The 20454-nt window shown below is 45.5% G+C and overlaps 1 protein-coding gene across 4 annotated transcripts in view; it reads left to right on the top strand.

Moving 5' to 3' along the window:
• The window catches only part of DAPK1 (death associated protein kinase 1), a 219725-nt gene that overhangs the window by 152090 nt on the left and 47181 nt on the right, over window positions 1–20454 (top strand). For all 4 annotated transcript variants that reach the window (XM_004470926.4, XM_004470925.5, XM_004470927.3 and 1 more), the window contains exons 12-18: window positions 1623–1742; window positions 2204–2302; window positions 4024–4122; window positions 5362–5460; window positions 6582–6779; window positions 8234–8431; window positions 14340–14438. In XM_004470926.4, the coding sequence (XP_004470983.1) occupies window positions 1623–1742; window positions 2204–2302; window positions 4024–4122; window positions 5362–5460; window positions 6582–6779; window positions 8234–8431; window positions 14340–14438 (912 nt within the window). The remainder of the gene's footprint in view (window positions 1–1622; window positions 1743–2203; window positions 2303–4023; window positions 4123–5361; window positions 5461–6581; window positions 6780–8233; window positions 8432–14339; window positions 14439–20454) is intronic.

Genomic DNA, 20454 nt, shown 5'->3' with positions numbered 1-20454 from the left:
CATCAGATATCTGAATGTACCTGAATTCAACAAGACTCCCCATGACACTCAAAGAACAGGGCTTTGGTAACTCAAGAGTTAAAGGAGACCCTAGAAAAAGACAGAAAGTGCAGATCTGTGGGAACCACCCTACGTCCTGGTACGGAATAGTCAAATGTTTCCTGAATGATTCCTGGGACTCTAAGGGCAAGGGAGGCGTCAACAGACCCTAGCTCCCTCCACCTCCCAAATTTAGTTGCTTCACTGAGGCTCTAGATCTAACCATGTAAAGTAAGAAGAGACAGGAAGTATGGAAAAAAAGAAGTGGGAGAGAAGTGAGGTCAGAAGAGGGAGAGGAAGACGAGGAAGGCTTAGTTTGAGAATTGTTTGAGAGTGGCAGTGTAGCCAGGGAAAAGATAAACATGATTAATCTAAGTAAGATAATGAGAACATTTAAGGTTGTAAATTAAAATCATCTTGAATAATCATTTGGGAGAAAGTATATGTGTCGCAATGAAAAGTGCAGTTTGTGAGAGGGACTCAGGGTCATTGTATGAAATATCTCCTTCCAGAATTTCGATTCTGTTGTGGTCTCGATATCATGCTAATCGCAAGGACATGCATTAACAATCTATTTTATTTCTTCCATTCTCCCCATTTCCCTTGATTTTTCATTCGTATGTGCATGTCTCTTTTGTCATCAGCTTGGATTGATGGTAAAAGCATAACCAGTGGCATTCTATTCGCATCTTACTAAAACCCTCTTGAAGCTTGTTTGGCTTCACGATACAAGGAAGAGAAAGCAGAGTTTAAAGAAACACCCTCTCCAATCTGCCCCCACAAGCAGAGATTCAGCCCCTGTCAATGCACTTTCCCAGATTTGACATCTCAGGAGTCGTGACTCTAGTTATAAAATCAGAATTTTGTTTGGGATTTTCCTAGCTTTTTCTTTGGTTTTAATGTTGCATATTTTGGAATTATCTAAGAAGATTTGAAAATGTGGTAAAGATTTAATAAACATGTTCAACGATCTCTAGTTATTTTCTTTTTATAATTAGAAAGGCACCCATTTTCTTTTTTCTGGCCCTTGTTTTTACTTTTCTCCCCTTTGGAGCCTAGTTTCTTAAAAATAATTGTGACTAGCTTTCAGAGAATTTAGCTATGGTATTCTCAACCTTGAGAAGGAAAAACTCAAAGTGATTAAAAAATGACAATTCTGCAGTTGGAAAAATGGCCAGTTAATATCTTTTTCAAAGACACAAATTCCTTGGTTCTGTGGTTTTTCTTTTTTCTTATCCAGAAAGAGAGTCCAAAGCATCTCTGGGTTACACATGAAATTTTCCATAGTGGTGTCACTGGTTTTGAGAGATTCCTGAGACAAACACAAAGGGTAGTGCCACCATCCTTGTGAATCTGCGGCTTGGACGCCGTTTGCTCTCTGGGTTATAACTCAGGGGTTATTAAGGCAGATAATAGTCTCCAGCATGGTCTCCCGGTGACCATGAGGAGAATTTGGGAATGCAGTGGCTTACTTTCCTCTGAAAAGCCCCTTCTCACGAATGCGTGCTGATTTCTGACTCATGCGGATAAGAGGACCTGGCCAGCAAGCTGACTCTTTTTTTCCTCTTTGCCGTCTCTCCAAGGATGAGGAAGACTCCTTTGTGATGAAAGCCATTATCCACGCCATCAACGATGACAACGTTCCAGGCCTGCAGCACCTTCTGGGGTCTCTGTCCAACTACGACGTGAACCAACCCAACAAGGTGTGGCCCGGCCCTGCCAGGCACGGCGGCGGGCACGCTCACCGTGGACTGCCGCTCTGAGGTGGAGAGGCTCCCGCTGCTTCTCCAGTTTCCCTTCCAGTTGGATGAACTCCTTACCGCAGGAAATGACACTTCCGTTTAGAGAACAATTTGTGTTGGAAATACATTCTTATGTTCAGGGCCGTTCTTCATGCAGGGCCTTTTAAATCGTATTGTCCCTCTAGCCCTGCAACTTCAAAAACTACTCATCCTGCAAATGGAAATGTCACCTTCAATGTTGACTCTGACAGAGGAAGAGCGGCTGAGTTCCTCTGAGCAGCTCCCATTCCTTTTATGCAGCAGTAATGTGCCTGCTCGGATGTGGGAAGTTGTTTTGGGGACAGCTATGATAATTTGGGCCTTTCCTACCAAACCTGAAATAATATATGTTTTTTGTTGTTTTTTTGTCTCACCTATTCTAGCATGGGACACCTCCGTTACTTATTGCTGCTGGCTGTGGGAATATTCAAATACTGCAGTTGCTCATTAAACGAGGCTCGAGAATCGATGTCCAAGATAAGGTCATAATTCTTTTACTGCAAAAGAATGAAGTTTTTAAGTATTTCCAAGTGTCTCTTAATAGTAGGAATAACAGGAAAACAAAAACACGTTTGCCCTAATTCACTTCTCAGTTTTCTCTGAAGGAGCATGACTTGCTTAAATAGCCTGGTACAATCTAACCCCTATGTTTTTGTTTCCTGGCCGCTGAAATACAAACACCATTCAAAGGGTTGACTGAACAACGGGAATTTAGTGATTCATGGCTTCAGAGGCCAGGAGGCTGCTTTCCTCCCGGGGCGGGTGTCTCCTGGCTGGTTGACAGTCTTTGTGTTCCTTGGCCTTTCTGGCACTTGGCAGTGCACGTGGCGGTGGTTTCATCTCCCTTCCCTTCCGCGTTCCCTTGCCTTCCAGCTTTTGACTGCTCCCCGTGGCTTCTCTCTCTCTCTTACCTTCACTCTGCTTATGAAGGACTTTGGTATTCCCAATGAAAACCCAACCTGATTCAGTGGGGCCACACGTTTTGTGGGGTTTTTTTTTAAATAACTTTTTTTATTTTCAAAGTAGCTTTAGATTATATAAACGTTACATAGAAAATATAAAGGATTCTCAGCCATGTCCTTATTGAAGTAACAACTCAAAGAGATCTTATATGTGATGGGTTCACTCATACCAGCGTGCAGACCAAAACCTAGAAGCTGCCCAACTGGGGTACACACTTCAGTCCGCCACACCGAAGGACAGAAGGGAAAAGGCAAACAGCCACTTACCTCTCGACTCCACTGCTCACCAGCAGCGTTTCTTCATACATTACATCAGATTTCATTCCTTCCTGATCACATTTACTCAGTGATGCTAGATGTCACCTTTGAAAAAGTTTTCATTATCTAATTAATCTCGTCAGAATTGTTGCCTCCATATTTATTAGGGCAACAGAGAAGGATGATAGACTCCACCATGCAATGCAGATATAATTGTTGATTAGCAGCTGGTAATCATGATGATGCATATTTCATCACATTCTGCAGACTTCCAACAGAGTGTTCTAATATAGGGAATACTGGGAATTCTAACTAGAGGTTAAGATGAGGGTTTAGAAATAAAAACAGCTTTTCATTTTTAAATGCTTTTAGATCTATAGAAAAATTGCAAAGATAGTACAGGGAGTTCCTATGTATCCTTTCCCCAGCTTCCCCCAGTATAAATATCTTATATAACCACAGTCCATACGTCAAAGCTGAAAAATGAAATGAGGGTTTTATTCCTCTTGACAGTTGATCCTTGAAGGTTTGCCATCACATAGGAGAAATAGTAGCGAGTCTGAGTGATACATGTACAGTTATCCCTTCCACATTGCGACTTTCCTCATCGTGGTTTCGATATATCGCGGCTTGGCATAAGAAACTAAATGGGCATTTTGGGGACATGAAGGCCAGCAGGCGACACAGAAAAAGTCTAGAAACTCAGAAGTGTGTAAAATATGGATATAATATTAAATATAAAATTATCACGTATGACCAAATACTTAACCCAAATTTTACAGCAAGGTACTGTAAACACCCCATAAAGGGAAAAAAAAATGAGATTTCTTTCTCTGGTACAAAGGGAGGGAGCCAAAATAATGTACGCAAATTTTCCAAATTGCAGTGACGTGACCCCCCCTAATCCCCTCGGCGTGGAAGGGATAACTGTAATAGAGTTGATCAGTGCTGCAGACATGTGACTCCTGGTTGGTTTTATACAGGGCGGATCCAATGCAATCTACTGGGCATCTCGGCATGGCCACATAGACACCTTGAAATTTCTTAACGAGAACAAATGCCCTTTGGATGTTAAAGACAAGGTAAGGCCACTTTTCCTAGGAGGGCTCGGAAGGAGAAATGAAAGGATGCATTTGAGGGCTGGCATGCCATGTGCATCAGGACCCAAAGCACAAATATTCAGGACCAAAATCTTCTTGCAGAGAAGCTGGAAGTTGCTTTGTGCGGGTGACTCGGGCTAGAGTTCAAATTTGCCTTGACCTGAACTTTGCCAGTTAGTTGCCATAGTATGAAGCGGTAAATTATCCTCCCCATAACATGGAAACACAAAGCTCTAGTAGACAGAGAACCAGAAAGAGGCCCAGGCCCTGATCCTCTTGTTGACTCATCCATGCTTTTAAACAAATCTCTTTACCATTCTCTTCCTCTCTGAAGTTCTTCTTTGGAGTGACTCGCAATGCTGACTTTACAATCACTGGCACCAGGAGGAGTAATGAGATAATGCGCATAAAGTAAAGCCTTTGGAGAAACCAGAATCAATAATGAAAAAACTATACCTTCATATCTCAATCAGTGCACCCAACAACCCATTGAATTAATTGGCAGTGCTGGAACCTAAACCTAGGATTCTTACCTTCTCATCTATTATTTATTCTTCTGTACAACACTTATCTGTTTCCACTACTTGTAGACTAATTTGTCGTGTTTAGTCAGGGATGCCACATACAGTTGTATGAATGGTGTACTGCACAACAGTTCTATATCTAAGGAGTGACATTTACGTAAAAGACATTTATTATGGCAATTTTCTGGCAGACGGCAATAAAGTAACTTTTCTTCTGTAAAAAATAGTATATTCTGACACTATATATTTTTGGCAGAGATAAAGTATCTTAGGGAAGCTGCACTTGCTGATTCACAGAACAGTATCATATGGGGTAATAGCAATGTGTTTTAAAATCAATGAGAAAGGAAGAAATAACCCTTTAAATATAGTAAAATGAAAAACTTATCAAGAGATAAAATTAAAAACACTTAAATAACTGCTGTGTAAGGAACCTAAGGTTGAAAAGAGAACTTTGTAGTCTAAAAAAAATTATGTAGCTAGAAGCATCAGTATGTCAAGAAGAATGAGTACAGCTTCTCACCAGGTTGTACGTACTTGTGGGATTTTATTACAAAGAGGATGAGCCAGGCATGTGGGTTTAATCTTAGCTGCATGGTTGTATGGGAGGCACCACCAGAGGGAAGGTTCCTTTGCATTCTGGTCCTCGCAGCCTGCTCACAGAGGCTCTGAAACATTGGCTCCGTTTCTTTTGCAGTCTGGAGAGACAGCCCTTCACGTGGCAGCGCGCTACGGCCATGCCGACGTAGTTCAGTTACTGTGCACTTTTGGCTCTAATCCCAACTTCCAGGACAAGGTGGGTTGTGGTAGCCAACGTCTTTGCTTTCTTCTGTTCTCTGCATGAACTTGGCAGCCCAATGATACCATCATTCCTTTAGAGAGTTTTATCCACGGTAGGTTTTCTGCCTTAGATTACAGAGGGCAGGGCGAGCAGGTATGGCTCAGTGGTTCAATCCCTGGTACCGCCTAAAAAAAGGAGAGCATACGGAGGGCAGGCAGGAACTCAGAACCACTGTCTAACGTGCTTCTGAGCACTTACTATGTATTTATTCATTTAATCCTCTGGACAACCCTGTGAGGGGGTTAGTATTCTGATTTTATAGATGAGGAAACTGAGGCAGAGAGAGGTTAAGTAACTAGCCCAAGCTCATGCAGCTCACAAGTGGTAGGGCTGGGGCTCGAACCCACACAACCTGGGTCCAGAGTCCATGCTCACAACCACTACACCATAACGGCCTCTCTTATAGATAGGTGTCTAGTGGTGTTAATCATGATGGTACAAGCCTCATACATCTTACAGAGCTCAGGGGAGGGCCTTTCCTTGATTTGATAAAGCATGGTTTTCTTGGTTACTTCCTTGCCAAGGTAATAATGTGTTTTTGTGACTCATCTTTTGGTTCTATATGTGACAAATCTTGAGGCATCAGGATGGTTAAAAGAATGCTTGTTCAGAGAAACGGTCTCCTGCTGTGAAGAGTCTCAGGCTAAGTAAACGAAAGCACTTTTACAAGAAAGGTGCTATAAATTCACCCACACTGAGGCTCTATTGTTCAGAAAAGCTGAGCCAGTGGTTCCAGGGGGCTCCTGAAGTCTTTGTCACCAAGTTGCTGAGCAAGCTGAATTCATCAAACACGCATCAAGTGTGGGGGAAAGAAAACCAGTGAAGGAGCGCGGTCAGAGCCACCTCTAAATAACCGTGCCCCACTCCTGTGTCAGTTATTTAAGATTAGTACTTAGCTCCTGTAGCTGCCAGCTCCCTCTTTCCAATGCCCCGACTTTGCTTCGCTGCCGAATTGTCCAGGACCCCAGCCACACCTTGTGGTTTCCTTCATATCGCTGTGTTCCTCTTCATCATTACTGCGTTCTTTTGCCTCATTATTGCGGTCCTCTTCTCTCTCCTCTCGTCTCCTCGGCCAGGAGGAGGAAACCCCCCTGCATTGTGCTGCCTGGCACGGCTACTACTCTGTGGCCAAAGTCCTCTGTGAAGCCGGCTGTGATGTGAACATCAGGAACCGCGAAGGAGAGACACCCCTCCTGACGGCCTCAGCCAGGGGCTACCATGACATCGTGGAGTGTCTGGCAGAACACGGAGCCGACCTGGATGCTGCAGACAAGGTGCTCTGTAGCGCATGCGTCGTACTTACTGAGACGTGATCTGGAGGGCTAGAGGGACCACAAGGCTCCTCAATTACCTTACCTAAAAGAATACACTCAGGTGCAGCGAACTGTAGTTCTCACGTCTCTTCTTTGTCCCAGGGTCTTTCTCTGAACTTTTCTCAATTCTTTTTAATAGCTAAGATGCATCTAGGGCATGTACCACAATTTACCAGTTGGTCAATTTGGTCTCTCTCAATTTTTTTTGAGTTTTGAATCAGGGACAGTGATGATTCCTGAACCCAAGATAATCTTTACTTGGGACTAAAATTGGCAGTGCGCTATTAATTTATAGATAAAGAAAGAAATAGGTTTATTGACTTCCATATACTATTTGGTAGAGAGATAATAAACCACTCTTATTGGTCTGGCAATCTCAATTCTAGACCATGTGTTCCCTTTTTTAACAAGTAAATTCATCATGATGTTTTTATTGCAAACTTCTACTTAGAATGAGGCTGTGATGTTACTATTTTTACTTCGATTCGGGACACCATAGTTGATTTGGCAATTGCCAGGAGTGTTTTCCGGATACAGAGCAGTGGTTCTTAACCAGGGGTGATTTTGCCCCGAGGGACATTCGGCATTGTCTGGAGGCATTTTTGTTGGCACAGCTGGGGGTGGGGGCTGCTGCTGGCATCTAATCGACAGCATCCGGGGATGCTGCTAAACCACCTACAGCTCACAACTCAGTCCCCTCTGCCCTCCCAATGAAGAATCGTCCAGCCCATAATATGAGTAGTACAGAGGTTGAGAAACACTGGGACAGAGCTATAGAAGGGTTTCAAACTCTACCCAGCTTCTAAAACTCAACAGGTCTGTCCTCCATAGATTCTGTAACAGGCGAAAGGCATTTCCAGGCTGGTCTGTTGTGGGATGTAGACGTTAAGCATGTTGCATTGTTGAGGTACATATATGTCATGTATATATGACAGCCCTTGAGCCAATTATTTCACATCGCTTTCTCAGTTTCTCTTGGTGTAAAATAAAATAAACTTTCTCCCTAGAAGTTAGTAAAGACTGGAGAGCAAATATTTTTCAAAGTGTTTTTTCATACACTTTGATAGAAACAGGCCACTGGAGTCCCAAAATTTGCTTAAGTCCTAAAAAAAGACAAAAAGAGATGAAGTGTCTTTCCCATTGTTCTGCCCAAGCCTAAATTAAGTTACACTTAGGCTTGTGATTATTCAGAGCGGAATGTATGAAGCATTCCACTCCTTACTCACCCCCACCTCCAGGAGTCAAGATCACGATTTGAATCCTCCTGTAGGCTTTCAATAGGACGCCATTGCCACTTGCACTTACTAGCAGGTGCGGCCGGGAGTCCAGGCGCGCATGCTCAGTTGGCCAGGCGCGGCAAGAGTTCAGGCGCATGCTCAGTTGACCAGTGTGGTGGCCTTGCTGTTTGTTTCCAGGATGGACACGTGGCGCTTCACCTGGCTGTCCGGCGATGTCAGATGGAGGTCATCAAAACCCTCGTTGGCCAAGGATGTTTCGTTGATTTCCAAGACCGACACGGCAACACCCCCCTCCACGTGGCCTGCAAAGATGGCAGTGTGCCCATCGTGGTGGCCCTGTGTGATGCCAGCTGCAATCTGGATGTCTCCAACAAGGTAAACATGGGCGACAAGGTCCCTGCAGCCTCCTCCTGTGCCTGAGTTGGGACCAGAAGTTTCTGTTTGCAGCTCTCCATTTAGCAAAGTCCGTCTCCCTCAGTGGCATGTTCCGTTTTGATAGGGCTTCTGCCGTTTTAGGTTGTATATCAAGTCTGAGTCAAATGATTTCCTAGAGAAACAGAAAATTAGTATATTAAATGGTACTGCCTGCGTGGTCTGGTAGAAAACTCATCAGTTAGCCACTTTGGGTATCTAGGGAGAGAGTGTGTGTGTGCATGTGTTTGTACTGCTGCAGAGCAATCAGAGAACATGCTACAAATTGAGGCATCTTTCTGGAGTGGTAAGTTTTCAAAAAAACTCCTAATGTTATGGTGTGATTTGATTGAGATTCTTAGCACCAGATTTCTTTTCTTAGATTTCCCCCTTGAGAGTTTTAGGGTTATAAGTTCATAACACCTTTTTTTGTAACACCAAGGGGATACTCTCATTTGGTGAATAACAAATGAATGAAAATAATGAGCTAATTTGCTTCTATAGTCATAAAAGAGCCCATGTGTGGACTTCTAGAAGTTAAGCTAACTCCTTCCTTTTCCTGGGACACCATCTAGATTTATATTACCAAATAAGATAGAACAGTTGGATACTCGTGTGGTTTTAGTCATGCACTTGTTTGAAAGGCAGGCACCATTCTGTTATGATCCTATTAAAGTCCAAGTAGAATTAGTTTTGTTTTGTTTTTTTAATTGCAGGCGATGCTTATTTATAAATGGCACACCTGGTGCTAGCATAATTTCATTGTGATTTATTTGAGGTAAAAGAATTAACATCTGAAACCACTGGAAAATTATACTTCTAACAAAAAAAAACATTCCTCTTGCATATTATGAGATTAATTCTAGTGGAAATTGAAATTGGTAATCTTCTCATTCTGGAAATGTGAAAAGCAATATCCTAGGTTCTTAGCCATTAGCTGCTGGTTGCTTTCTGAGTTTATTCCATTCTAATCTTACCAAATTGGTTATATAAGTGGCTTATGGGGAAAGCCAAATGTAATGTTAAGTAGCATCAAGGCTTTGCCTTTCCTTCCAGAATTTTATAAATGAATAAAAAGTGGCTTCCTGGGCCACTGGGGTACTCATTTGAATGTCTTTAGACCTACCTTTTGTATGGATGGATGGCCTACTGTGTGCACAGCATCTGGTGTTAGCTCTGCCCTTGGGAGGCCCAAGCTCTTTGCAGTAGGAATGGAATGGATTGTTCTTCCTGGCCTCATCCCACGCCTAAATGCAAAAGGTGCAATTATTAAATATGCTCTTTGGAAAGCCCAGCAAGATATTCTCAGACCTTTATCTTTAAAAAGTACCATAGGGAGTGGATGTGGCTCAAGCAGTTAAGCGCCCACCTCCCACACAGGAAGTCCTGGGTTCAGTTCCCAGTGCCTCCTGGAAAAAAAAACAGAAACAAACAACAAGCAAAACAAATGATAAAACCAACGTAGGGGAGGCAGTGTGGCTCAGTGGTGAGTACCAGCTTCCCACATACGAAGTCCCGGGTTTCAATCCCTGGCCCCCAGTACCTAAAAAGAAAAAAAAAGAACTGACTTAGTTAATGGAAAAGCTCTAATTTTTGATGCTGCAGATGTCTGTAACAGTTCATAAATTCTGATATAAAGCCACCCTGTGCTTTACTTACGCTTTTACTGTATACGGCACGGCTGAGGTACATGGAGGGCATTCAGTAAATGATTTTGTCATGGAATTGAGTTCGCTGAATTGAAAATCATGGGTTAAACAATTCCAGCCTTTTTGAATCAGCAGCAAAGTTCAGATCCATTATCCAGAACCTGTCTGGAGCAGAAATGTGCTTGCAGGGAGACTCCCTGGGTTTCCTGGAATGCTGAGTTGGGCACTCTTTGACTTGGAAGGAGCTTACACTTCCTTCACTCTTGTTTTCCTACCCCATTTATTTTGAGAAAAGCAGGTAGAGGTTCCAACAGAGTTGAAAAGACATGGATGAAACTAAGGAGAAGACACTATTTCTCATCAAAGCTCACCCACCCTCACCTGGACGTTGTTGGTGTGGCTTTTAGACAGAGACACTGCCCCATATTCCTGGGGCAGACTGTCACCCTTTCCCCATGATGGCAGCTTGCCTTTTATTTACCTGGATTAAATTCCCCCCAGAGATGAAAATAACCATCCATACCCTCCCTCCGTCACCAGTGTGTGACAGGAACTTGTCGCCCTCTTCATTTTCTTCTTTCTTTGCTTATGAAAATCAGGAGGGTGGCTATTTAACTTGGCCAAGAATCCTTGAGAAAAAATAGAATCCACATAGTCCAGGACCCTTAACCGTTTGTTCTTTTCTGGGTTGGGTCTTCTTATAGAGCAGAAGCAAAGGTGCAGAGAGCATGTCGTATGCGCATGTGCACACACCCCTCCAGTACAAGAGAGGATTCAGTGCCCACGTCAGACTTTCATTAGCACCTCTCTGACAGCACTGGCTAGACTCCACGTGGAGAGCTTGTGGATACTGAAGGAATGGCTCTTGTCCTTGGCTTGCTTTGAGATGGCCACCTCCACATTCACATTTAAATATAATAACACATCCACATTTAAATATAATAGAGTCTCCTATAGGAAGAACTACTGCAGTGGGGGCACCAGGTACTACAGAAACTCAGAAGCAACAATCTGGACGTTCAGTAAATCAGAGTTTTTCTGAGGTAATCAATTTAAAATGATTAGCATTGTAACAGATGAAGAAGAGGGGAAAACATATTTCAGGCTGAGGAAAGCAGATGTGTATGTTTGGGAACTGTCTAGAAGTCCACTTAGGTGATGTGTAGGGGGCATGACCTACATATTTGGGAGCGGGGATGAATGAAGGGAAGGGAGAAAATGAAGCAGGGAAGAAACAGTGGGTCCAGATGATGAAATGTAATGCTTGATTGTAATGCCAAGGAGTTTGGGTTTTGTTCTGTTCAACATTGCAAGCTTTCCAAAGTATAAATTTCCAAGTCCTTGTTCTTTATAACACGTTTCTTCATTGTCCTCCTTCCCCTCTATAAAAGTGTACATTCTATAACCAAAATTATTTTCCTTTCACGTAAGTGCAGCCATTGCATCCAGATCTTCTAAACTTTCTCTTCTTTTTCATTTTAACGTAACTAAAGAATATTTCAAGCTCAATATCTGTTTTCTAAATCACTATAGAAGATAACAGTGAAACATAAATATGCACACACACTGCAGCATTATGTATAAGAATAACAAATTGCAACCAACTTCAGTGCCCATCGTCAGCGGACTGGCTAAATGAGTTATGACAAAGAATATAATAGATCTCAGTTACAGACATGGAAAATTATTCACAATCTACTGGTAGGTGAAGAGAGCAAGTAACAGAATAGCATTTAAAGATGATCAGTCTTGGCTTTTTAAATTATTAATATTTATCTCATTGTATGGATTCATAGGTAAAATTCTGGAAGGAGATACACAGGTGTTTAGTAGGTATAACTCTAAACAGAGATGGGGAACTTGGGGGAGGGAGAGGTAGATTAGGGGATGAAGACTTTATTTCCTACTCTATATCCTTCTTTTTGTTGGATTTTTAAAATTTTACTTACTTATTTTAATTGTGGTAATGTGGAGTGCAGAGCTATTACTAAATGCGTTTGAGATTTGGTTGGGAATGATGAAAATGGTCTGGAATAGATAGTGGTGAAAGTTACACACTACTGTCAATGTACTTAGTATCAAAGAATTGTCGATTAAAAGGTTGAAATGATTTGTATGTCTGGGCATTGTAAATGCGCAGGTGTTAACAGGACATAACTACAGAAGAATGATCCCTGCCCCTCAGGACCCCCTTAAGAATAAGGGCATGAATTCTCTGAGGGGAGACTTGAGGCAGGCTAGGCAGCAGAACAGCAAGATGAGCCACAGCATGGCGGACAGACAACATGGCCGACAGACAACATGGCCGCAAGAATTTTTCAAAACCTTGAGTTTAACCTTGAGGTCCCAGTTTCTCTTTCCGGGACCTCCCCTTGGCCCTGGATATTCCAAAGAGGCCCTACCATTGGTGGGGTAACCAGTAACAGCTGGGGTCCCTCCCCTTAGTCTTAGCAAGGAGAAGGAATAATTAACAATTTAAAAGATAACCACACAAGGCAAGCTCTGTCTGCCTGGAGGAGCCCCCACCAAATCTTGGTGTGTATTTCCGTCCTACTCTCCCATTTCTCAGCAAGCTCTGCTTTTTCCCCATTGCCCAAATAAATTCTTTTTACTGGCTTAAACTAAAAAAATAGCAGGTGTTAACCTTATAACAAGTCCTTGTATTTGCAAATAGGCAACATAAAAGATTCCCAAGCATTCTCAGTTCAGAGCTCTCAGTGTCTTGGTAATATTTGCCTGGGCCGCTAAGACAAATGCCTAACAGTTCCACATATTAAGTAGGTCAGTCCAAACAACTTAAGTATTTCTGTCCTAACAACTTAGTAACTGTTGAAAGAACAGGAAAAAAAATACACATTTAAGTTGAAAGGAAAATAATGTTTTATTTCATTCTTAAGTCACCACAGTTACTTATTAATGGGATGTCTGTACCTGTTGGGCACCACACAGCTTCTCAAACCTGGGAATCAGATTGGGTACCACCACCCTCATTTCCTGTTCCACATTGATTTTCTCAGGATACTTGTTTTTAATCCCACCAACCTCCCCAAAACCTGTGCCCAAAACTCAGCTGTACAAAGAGATGTCATTGAAAGGAAGGCAGCATTGCAGTGTTAAGACTGAACTACCTTGAGCGAGTTGTTCACCTGGTGTCCAAACCTAGTGGTTCCATCAAAAATGTAAACAATTCCTCAATACTGTGGATTCACTGCAGTTCAACCCAGGGTGCCTTGGCCTATGTTTGGGAACCAGAGACATAAAATAAAATAGCAAAAGTCAAAGCATTCAATTACTGTAATAGATGAACATGACATAAATTCTGCCTATTAAAAGGCATAAACCCTTAACTTTCATTACTCCCATTACTAGTATTTCTAGATCTTTAATGTCTTTATGTCCACCAGCCCAGACACCCATGAGGCCTAAGCCTGTAACATAAATATAACCTGGCCTAAATGAAAGCTCCCACCCAGCCCAGAGAAAGGAGGTGCTGGTTCAGCATGGCCAGGCTGTGCCTTGGCTAAAGGGAAGCTACGACAATGGATTTTTGCCTGTGAAATCTCTGGATATGTAAATATCGCCAAAATTATGTAACATTTTTAAGAGAACCCTCTATAGTTTTCAGACCACCGGTTTGTGACACAGACACTTTGGGCTGGAATATTCACTCTGAAACATCAAGGCACAGGATGTAACTTTCTGCCGGATGAGGGGCGAGCCTTCCGAGGATACGGCCCAGAGTTCGGCACAGCTTTGCCCAGGAGTGGGGCGCGTGGCCTTTCCATCACCTCCTTGGAGGGTCTTCAGTAACTCACCTTCCGCCTCTTCGTCTCTGGCGAGGTCTGCGTTTGAACCATCACTGGGCCTTCTGGCTCCTGACTCACCTCTCCTTTCTGCCAGCATGCGGGACACTTAATTTAGCCACCTTACAATAAGCCTCCCATGCTTTCAGCCTTGGAAGTTGTGTTTTGAAGTTCTTCTTTTTAACTCTGAAAAAGACTTGAGAACATTCTGCTTGGCTTGCCTCCCTCAGTGGACGGCAGGTGGCTAGAGAAGGGAAAACCAGGCTTTCTGGTTTTTTCTGGTGACTCCCAGTTATCTTACGTAACGCACTCCCTGTGGGCTCCACCACTAGATGTTACCAGCAGCATCACTCAGGAGGAGAATGCTCTGAGGTCTCTCTTATTTCTGTCCCCTGAGGTCTCTCTTATTTCTGTCCCCAGTACGGACGAACCCCGCTCCACCTCGCGGCCAACAACGGGATTCTGGACGTGGTCCGCTACCTCTGCCTGACGGGCGCCAACGTGGAAGCACTGACCTCTGTGAGTATGGGGGGAGCACTTTGGGCCCGAGAAAGCTCTTGAAAAGCTCTCAGGCCTCCAGGGCGTGGAGAGAGGTATTGCTTGGCAACTGCATTCTAAAACAGGCCCGCTCCTATGAAGCTTTAACTCCTCCACTGCAGTTATATAAACATTTGCCCACACAAACCCAGTTGAATATCTGGTTAATGTTTCATCCTCGACTCATTTCACCAGGCCCAGCTCTGCCAGGAGCCCCTGCTGCTTCCCACCGACGCCTTTGTTTCCTCTGTTACACAAGAGTGCGCCTGCGTTCTGAGTCGACGGTGTGTGTTCCTTTCCTGGAGGCACACGTGGGCATTTGTGGGGGGCTGAAGGAAGAGGGGGCACTTGGAGTATGGGGAATGGTCTCCGTGTTTACTCTTGTGGCCAGGCATCCCTGCTGCATTTGGTGAAAGAGCCCTTCTCTCGTGTTTGAAAAACATCCAGCTCGCTCTGAGGCCTGCAGCTTATTTTCAGAGGGGATTTCCTCACTTCACCTCGCTCCCTCCCGCAGTCCTTGTGCAGGACCTGGTACCCCCTGCAGAAGGAACCCTTGAGGCAGTTCTGACCCAACCATGAGTTGAGTCTCCGTTCTCCAAAGTCCCCTGTGGGAGAAAAAGGAGTGCCTGAAACTCAGAATTTTGCTGACAGAAAGTATTTCCTTAAAGAGGCCCATTGGTGTTTTAAATATAATTGGCAAACTTGGGGAAAATTGGGGCCTGAGACAGAAAGGAGAAAATCGTTTTGTGGAGATTCACAGAGGGGCTGGCAAAATACAGCCCACGGGCCATGTTCTGCCTGCTGCCTGTTTGTTGTTGTGTTGTTTTGGTTTGGTTTTTTTGAGGTATGGGGGCCGGGGATTGAACCTGGGACCTTGTATGTGGGGATCCAGTGCTCAACCACTGAACCACATCGGGTCCCCCTGAGTTGGTTTTTTTGTTTGTTTTGCTTGTTGTTTGTTTTAGGAGGCACCAAACCCAGGACCTCCCATGTGGGAAGCAGGTGCTCAACCGCTTGAGCCACATCTGCTCCCTGTTTCTGTAAATAAGGTTTTATTGGAACTCAGCCACACCATTCATTTATTGTCTGTGGCTGCTTTTGTGCTACAGTGGCAGAGCTGAGGAGTTGCAACAGAGACCAGGTAGCTCCACAGAGCCCAAAATCTTTGCTGTCTGGCCCTTTACCGGCAGTTGCCTCCTTGGCCACACTAATGTTATTTTGGTGACATCTCCTCCCCCAAACTAATGAGTGTGTTCTCTGCAGTGTTGGCTCTGCAGACCCAGGGATTAAAAACACTTACTATTCTGCATGGGATCGTTCCCCTTTTGGGGGCACCTCCTCTGCCATCACAAACACGCGATATGAAACACACTACCGTGCAGGGACCTGCTAGGTCAGGTACACCTGTCCAAACACATCTATATAAACGTTTTTATGAGGAAAAACACCTTTTCATCACAGATGTGAAAAATGAACTAGCGAGGATGCACCGAAGATGCCAGGTGACTCCTTGCAAATGGTGCAAGTTGGGGGCTACGAAAACACGGGGTCCCTGGGACCTGCACCACTGAACTGCCCTTGGTTCCCGCCAGCCCCTCACCGGGGTCCCTCCAGGCTGCTCCCTGCGCTCCCACCCTTCCCGACACAGGAGGGCTGCGCGCTCGGCGGAGGGCAGGTCCTCCCACCAGAGCCGGGAACCCTCCTCAGAGCGCACTCGTTTATTCCTTCATCTATTCCTTCTCCAGATACCCAGCACGTGCTCTGTACCAGTCAGGGACCCAGCCCGGGGAACGCAGTGGGGGAAGACGGATGAGGCTCCCCTCTCAGGAAGCTGGAGCCCCAGGGGAGAGGCACGTGGCCACGGGAGTCCAGGGGTGAATGGTCTTTGCCAAATGGGACGAGCGTGGTGAGGGGCCTGGGGGCACCGAGGTGTCTGCCGGGAGCACCACAGGAGGGGCGCCACCAGACCACTGGAGGATGAGGAGGCATGAGGAAGGCAGAGAGCAGAGAGGCAGGAGCCTGGGGGGAGCGAGCACACCCGAGGACTGGGTGGGAGCACGGCTTGGGAAGTGGGAGGCGGGGCTGGCGGGGAGCCAGGCGGCCGTGAGGAAAACCTTCCAGCTGAGGCGAAGGGCTGGTCTAAGCCTTCGGAGCTGCGAGAAGCGACTGACCGTTTCGAGCGGGGGCGCGGCGGCATCTTTCAGACAGGGCGCCCAATACCGAGGACTCCCCAACCTAGTGCTCTCCCAACAGAAATGTAGTAATACCTGCCCCTCGGCCAGTTTTAATTGGCTCATAGCTGATGTTTAAAAAAGGAGAAAGAACAATTTCAGTAATATAGCTTAGTTAGCACCGTATTTCCAAAATACTGCCATCCTAGGCTATAATCAGTATGTAAAAATTATGAATTGTGAGCTATTTTACACTCTTGGTTTTATACTAAGACTTAGAAATGGGTGTGTCTTGCACAAGTTACCCTGGCTCAGCCACGAGCCGCGCGCAGGGTATCCACTCCTATGGTGGGCTGCTACCTCGCTGCGCAGGCGGCCCAGACCCCACTTCCTCTGCAAGCTGTTCCTCCCCCTCATCCTAGCGCGCGCCGTTCTCTCCTAGCCTTAAAACAACCTGCCCCTGCAGCGCCCTCTAGACGTTACTGTCATTCTCATTCTCCTCTCACCCCCACAACTCGCAAAGTAAAAGCCTTCTAAATGCCCTGCCCTCCCTCCAGCTCCCTGCTCCACCATCTGCAGTCTGCCCCCTTCCCCTGATTCTCAGCAGTCACCAAGTCCCTCCCGGTACCTCTTTCCTTCTAAACTTTTTCATGTAGATTTAAACACAGATACAAACACACATGCTTGAAACAAATGTAAAACCTCGTAGATTTTTTTTTGATATATCATTGTTTTTAATTGTAACAGCATAAGACACCGTATAACAGTCCATCAAAACAAACATGGTTAAATGAATTATGTATTCCATACATATGTATGTATGTATTCCATACAGTGAAATAGCATGTGACCATGAAAAAACAATGACAGTCTTTCTCTATCAGGATCCCTTAAAGTGGGGGCTGCATCTGAATCACCTGGGGGTGCTCGTTCAAAATGCAAAATCCCAGGTCCCGTCCTGAGCCCTCCGGCGTCATCTCTAGGAATCTGTACGTGATCCTCTGGACCCTGACATTTGAGAGCCACTGGTTTCCTGGACTGACGCAGTGCCCAAGATGAGCGCGTGGTGTTTTACCGTGGCCACCTGATGAAGGATCACGGGTCCCTCGTTAGCCCACTCAGGCTAAGGCGTGAGCTTTGCGGCTCCCCCTGCGGCTGAAGCACCGCGGGCCCATCCCATTCACAGCCATCGTCTCCCTCCCGATGCCACCACCGCTGTGACTTTACAGCCATCGCTTCCTTGATGCTCTTCTCCCCCCAATGCCAGCAGCCACTTTTTATCCTTAGGTCCTTAGTCCCCTCGCCAGGGTTCAGCAGAGTTCACACTTTCTGAACACTTGCTCCTGCCCTCTGCCCTTGGCTGTGGACTGGATGACTTCTCACTGGTGCATCCCAGGCCGCCTGTCCTCCCGTTCCCTGCATCCTCCCAGGGTCCTCTCCCAGCCCCCAGGTGCACCCCAGTATTGCACAGCATGTCGATGCGGGTCATCATCAGCGCCGTCAGGAAGACGTCAGCCATCGGGTGCTTCCGAGGGCAGATTTCTCCACGGCCCAGATGGCCGGCGGGGCGGGGCTCCTGGCACACGGCGCGTGACTCGCTTTCACCCCTTTCATGTGTTTCCTTCCACTTAATGCTGCCAGGTTGAGGATCACTTGTGAGTGCCTGAAAGTTGTGAGGGGGCTGCTCTCGCACAAAACAGGCACGCTGGTTCTTGGACCCCACGAATCCTGCTTAAGCTACTTAGATGATGGCGCTAATCTGCATTTGAACATCTTTTTATGTTGAGTCAGAATCTCTCGGGCCAAACACAGCCCCAGAGCTTAGCCTCTTGCTAACCCAAAGGTGCAGCTCCTACCCTTCTCCTCTAGGACAGAAAGCCAGGTAGTTTGAGGATGTGCCGCAGGTCTTTTATTATTAATTACCACTGCTTGCTTTTTCTATACATAGTGCTTTGCTAAGTTCTTTACATTTAGTTTTCTCTGATTTGCTGAAGGACCCACTAAGGGTCATTTCCCCATCTCGCAGATGAAGAAACCAGCACAGCCATGGCCTATGAGAAGCAGATTCAGGATTTAAACTTGGGCCTTTCTAACTCCCAAAATTCAAATTCTTCCCACTACACTGGGAGGCATTTCTTCTGAATGCCTGAATAGTGTCCCTGAGGGGAACGTGCTTTGCAAACTATAAAGGGCTGTGCAAAAAAATGTAAGGAATAGTTGGGGGTGGTTTGCTTGCATTCGGGAGGTTTAACGGTAGAGAGGAATGTCTGCAGCCTTGGTCATTTGCAGATCTAGGGTCTGGACCTATCAGAACTAAGAAAACTTATATTGTAGCAATGATTTCTTCCCTCTAAGGCAGTGCTCCCTAGACTTTGCTGCCCAAGAGAATCCCCTGGGGGTGCCTTTAGAAATCCCGACACCAGGCCACGCCCACGCCAGTCATATCAGGGCCTGCAGTGGGAGCGAGCAGCGGGATTTCTTCACGATCCCTGTGTGGCCCCAGTGCACAGCGGAGTTTGGAAAGCACCAAACGAAGGCCTTCGCTTATCATGTCAGTAATGGAACTAGGCAGTTTGGCTTGAGTCCCCGGTTTGGGGTGCAGTGACTTATAAGGCGCCCAATTCACCCCCAAAGCAAATGGAGAGCTCTGTCCCACCTGTTGGAAACAATTTGGAACTTTACGGGAGCGGGAGAGATGGCCGGTCATGACTTTTGTGAAATATGACTCTCCAAGCACCCATCTGAGCTGAACTAGTCAGCCTGAGGCCGTGCTTCTCACCTGGGGTAGTTTTATCCCAGGGGACATTTGGCAATGTCGGGAGACATTTTTGGTTGTCACAATTGGGACTGTTGGCATATAGTGGGTAGAAGCCAGGGGTGCTGCAGAATACCCTGCAGTGCACAGGACAGCCCCTACCCCACACACCCCCAGAGGATTATCTGGTCAACAACGGCTGAAAAAACACCAGTCTGCTGGGACCCCCAGCGTGCCCCGGGTGACTCGAGTTGAGGGACTGAAAGGTGACCTCTTAGACCTAGATACCTGGATACCAGGGCTTCTACAGGGTGGAACTCTGATTGAGACACATCGACAGGGAAACCAAAATCCTTTCCAAAAAAAGTAGCTTTTATTCCTTTGAACAGTTCTTGTCTTTTCTACTTTTGAATTTGTAGTGATCTCTAAAACTGCATCAGGGGGCAGAGGTAGGTCGGTGGTTGAGCACTTCCCCCCCACATACAAGGTCCCCGGCTCATTCCCCAGTACCTCCTGAAAAATAAAAAAAATGTTAATAAATAAATGAAAACATAAATGAATCAATCAATCTGCATCAGAACAGTCCACAAGCCTCCACTTCCTCATCAGTAGCCTGGGAAAAAGATGGTCCCCCCTCCTACGGGGATTCTGAGGGTCGACACGGTTAAACCACTGAGAAGGGCAGCTGGCACACACTATCAGGAGGGGCTCAGTTAACGTTAGCCACTATTTTTCACAGTCATGCCATAAAAACAGAAATGGATTCATTCGGTATGAAACCACAACCCTATGAAAATTCTCTAATGAGAGAAAGCACAAGCCTCAGATTGCTGCTGTCCCTTATTTCATTTTCTCCTTCTGTGTTCACCAAAGATCTTTAAATCAAAATTGTAAAGCTGAGCCTTTTCTTGGAAATCCACAGTACTTATCAGTAACTAGCATCCTGTGAGTGCTGTGCGTCCATGTACAGATTTTAAGACGTTACCTGGCACTAAGTAGAATGTGGCCTCCAATGATACTCCTCATTGTCTGCCTAATTGAAGAGAGTTTGGAGACTTGGGGTACTGGGCCT

This window comes from Dasypus novemcinctus, chromosome 8, assembly GCF_030445035.2.
Source record: "Dasypus novemcinctus isolate mDasNov1 chromosome 8, mDasNov1.1.hap2, whole genome shotgun sequence".
Lineage (NCBI taxonomy): Eukaryota > Metazoa > Chordata > Mammalia > Cingulata > Dasypodidae > Dasypus > Dasypus novemcinctus.
The sequence above is the reverse complement of the archived record's forward strand: the minus strand, read 5'-3'. Positions and strand labels throughout refer to the sequence as shown.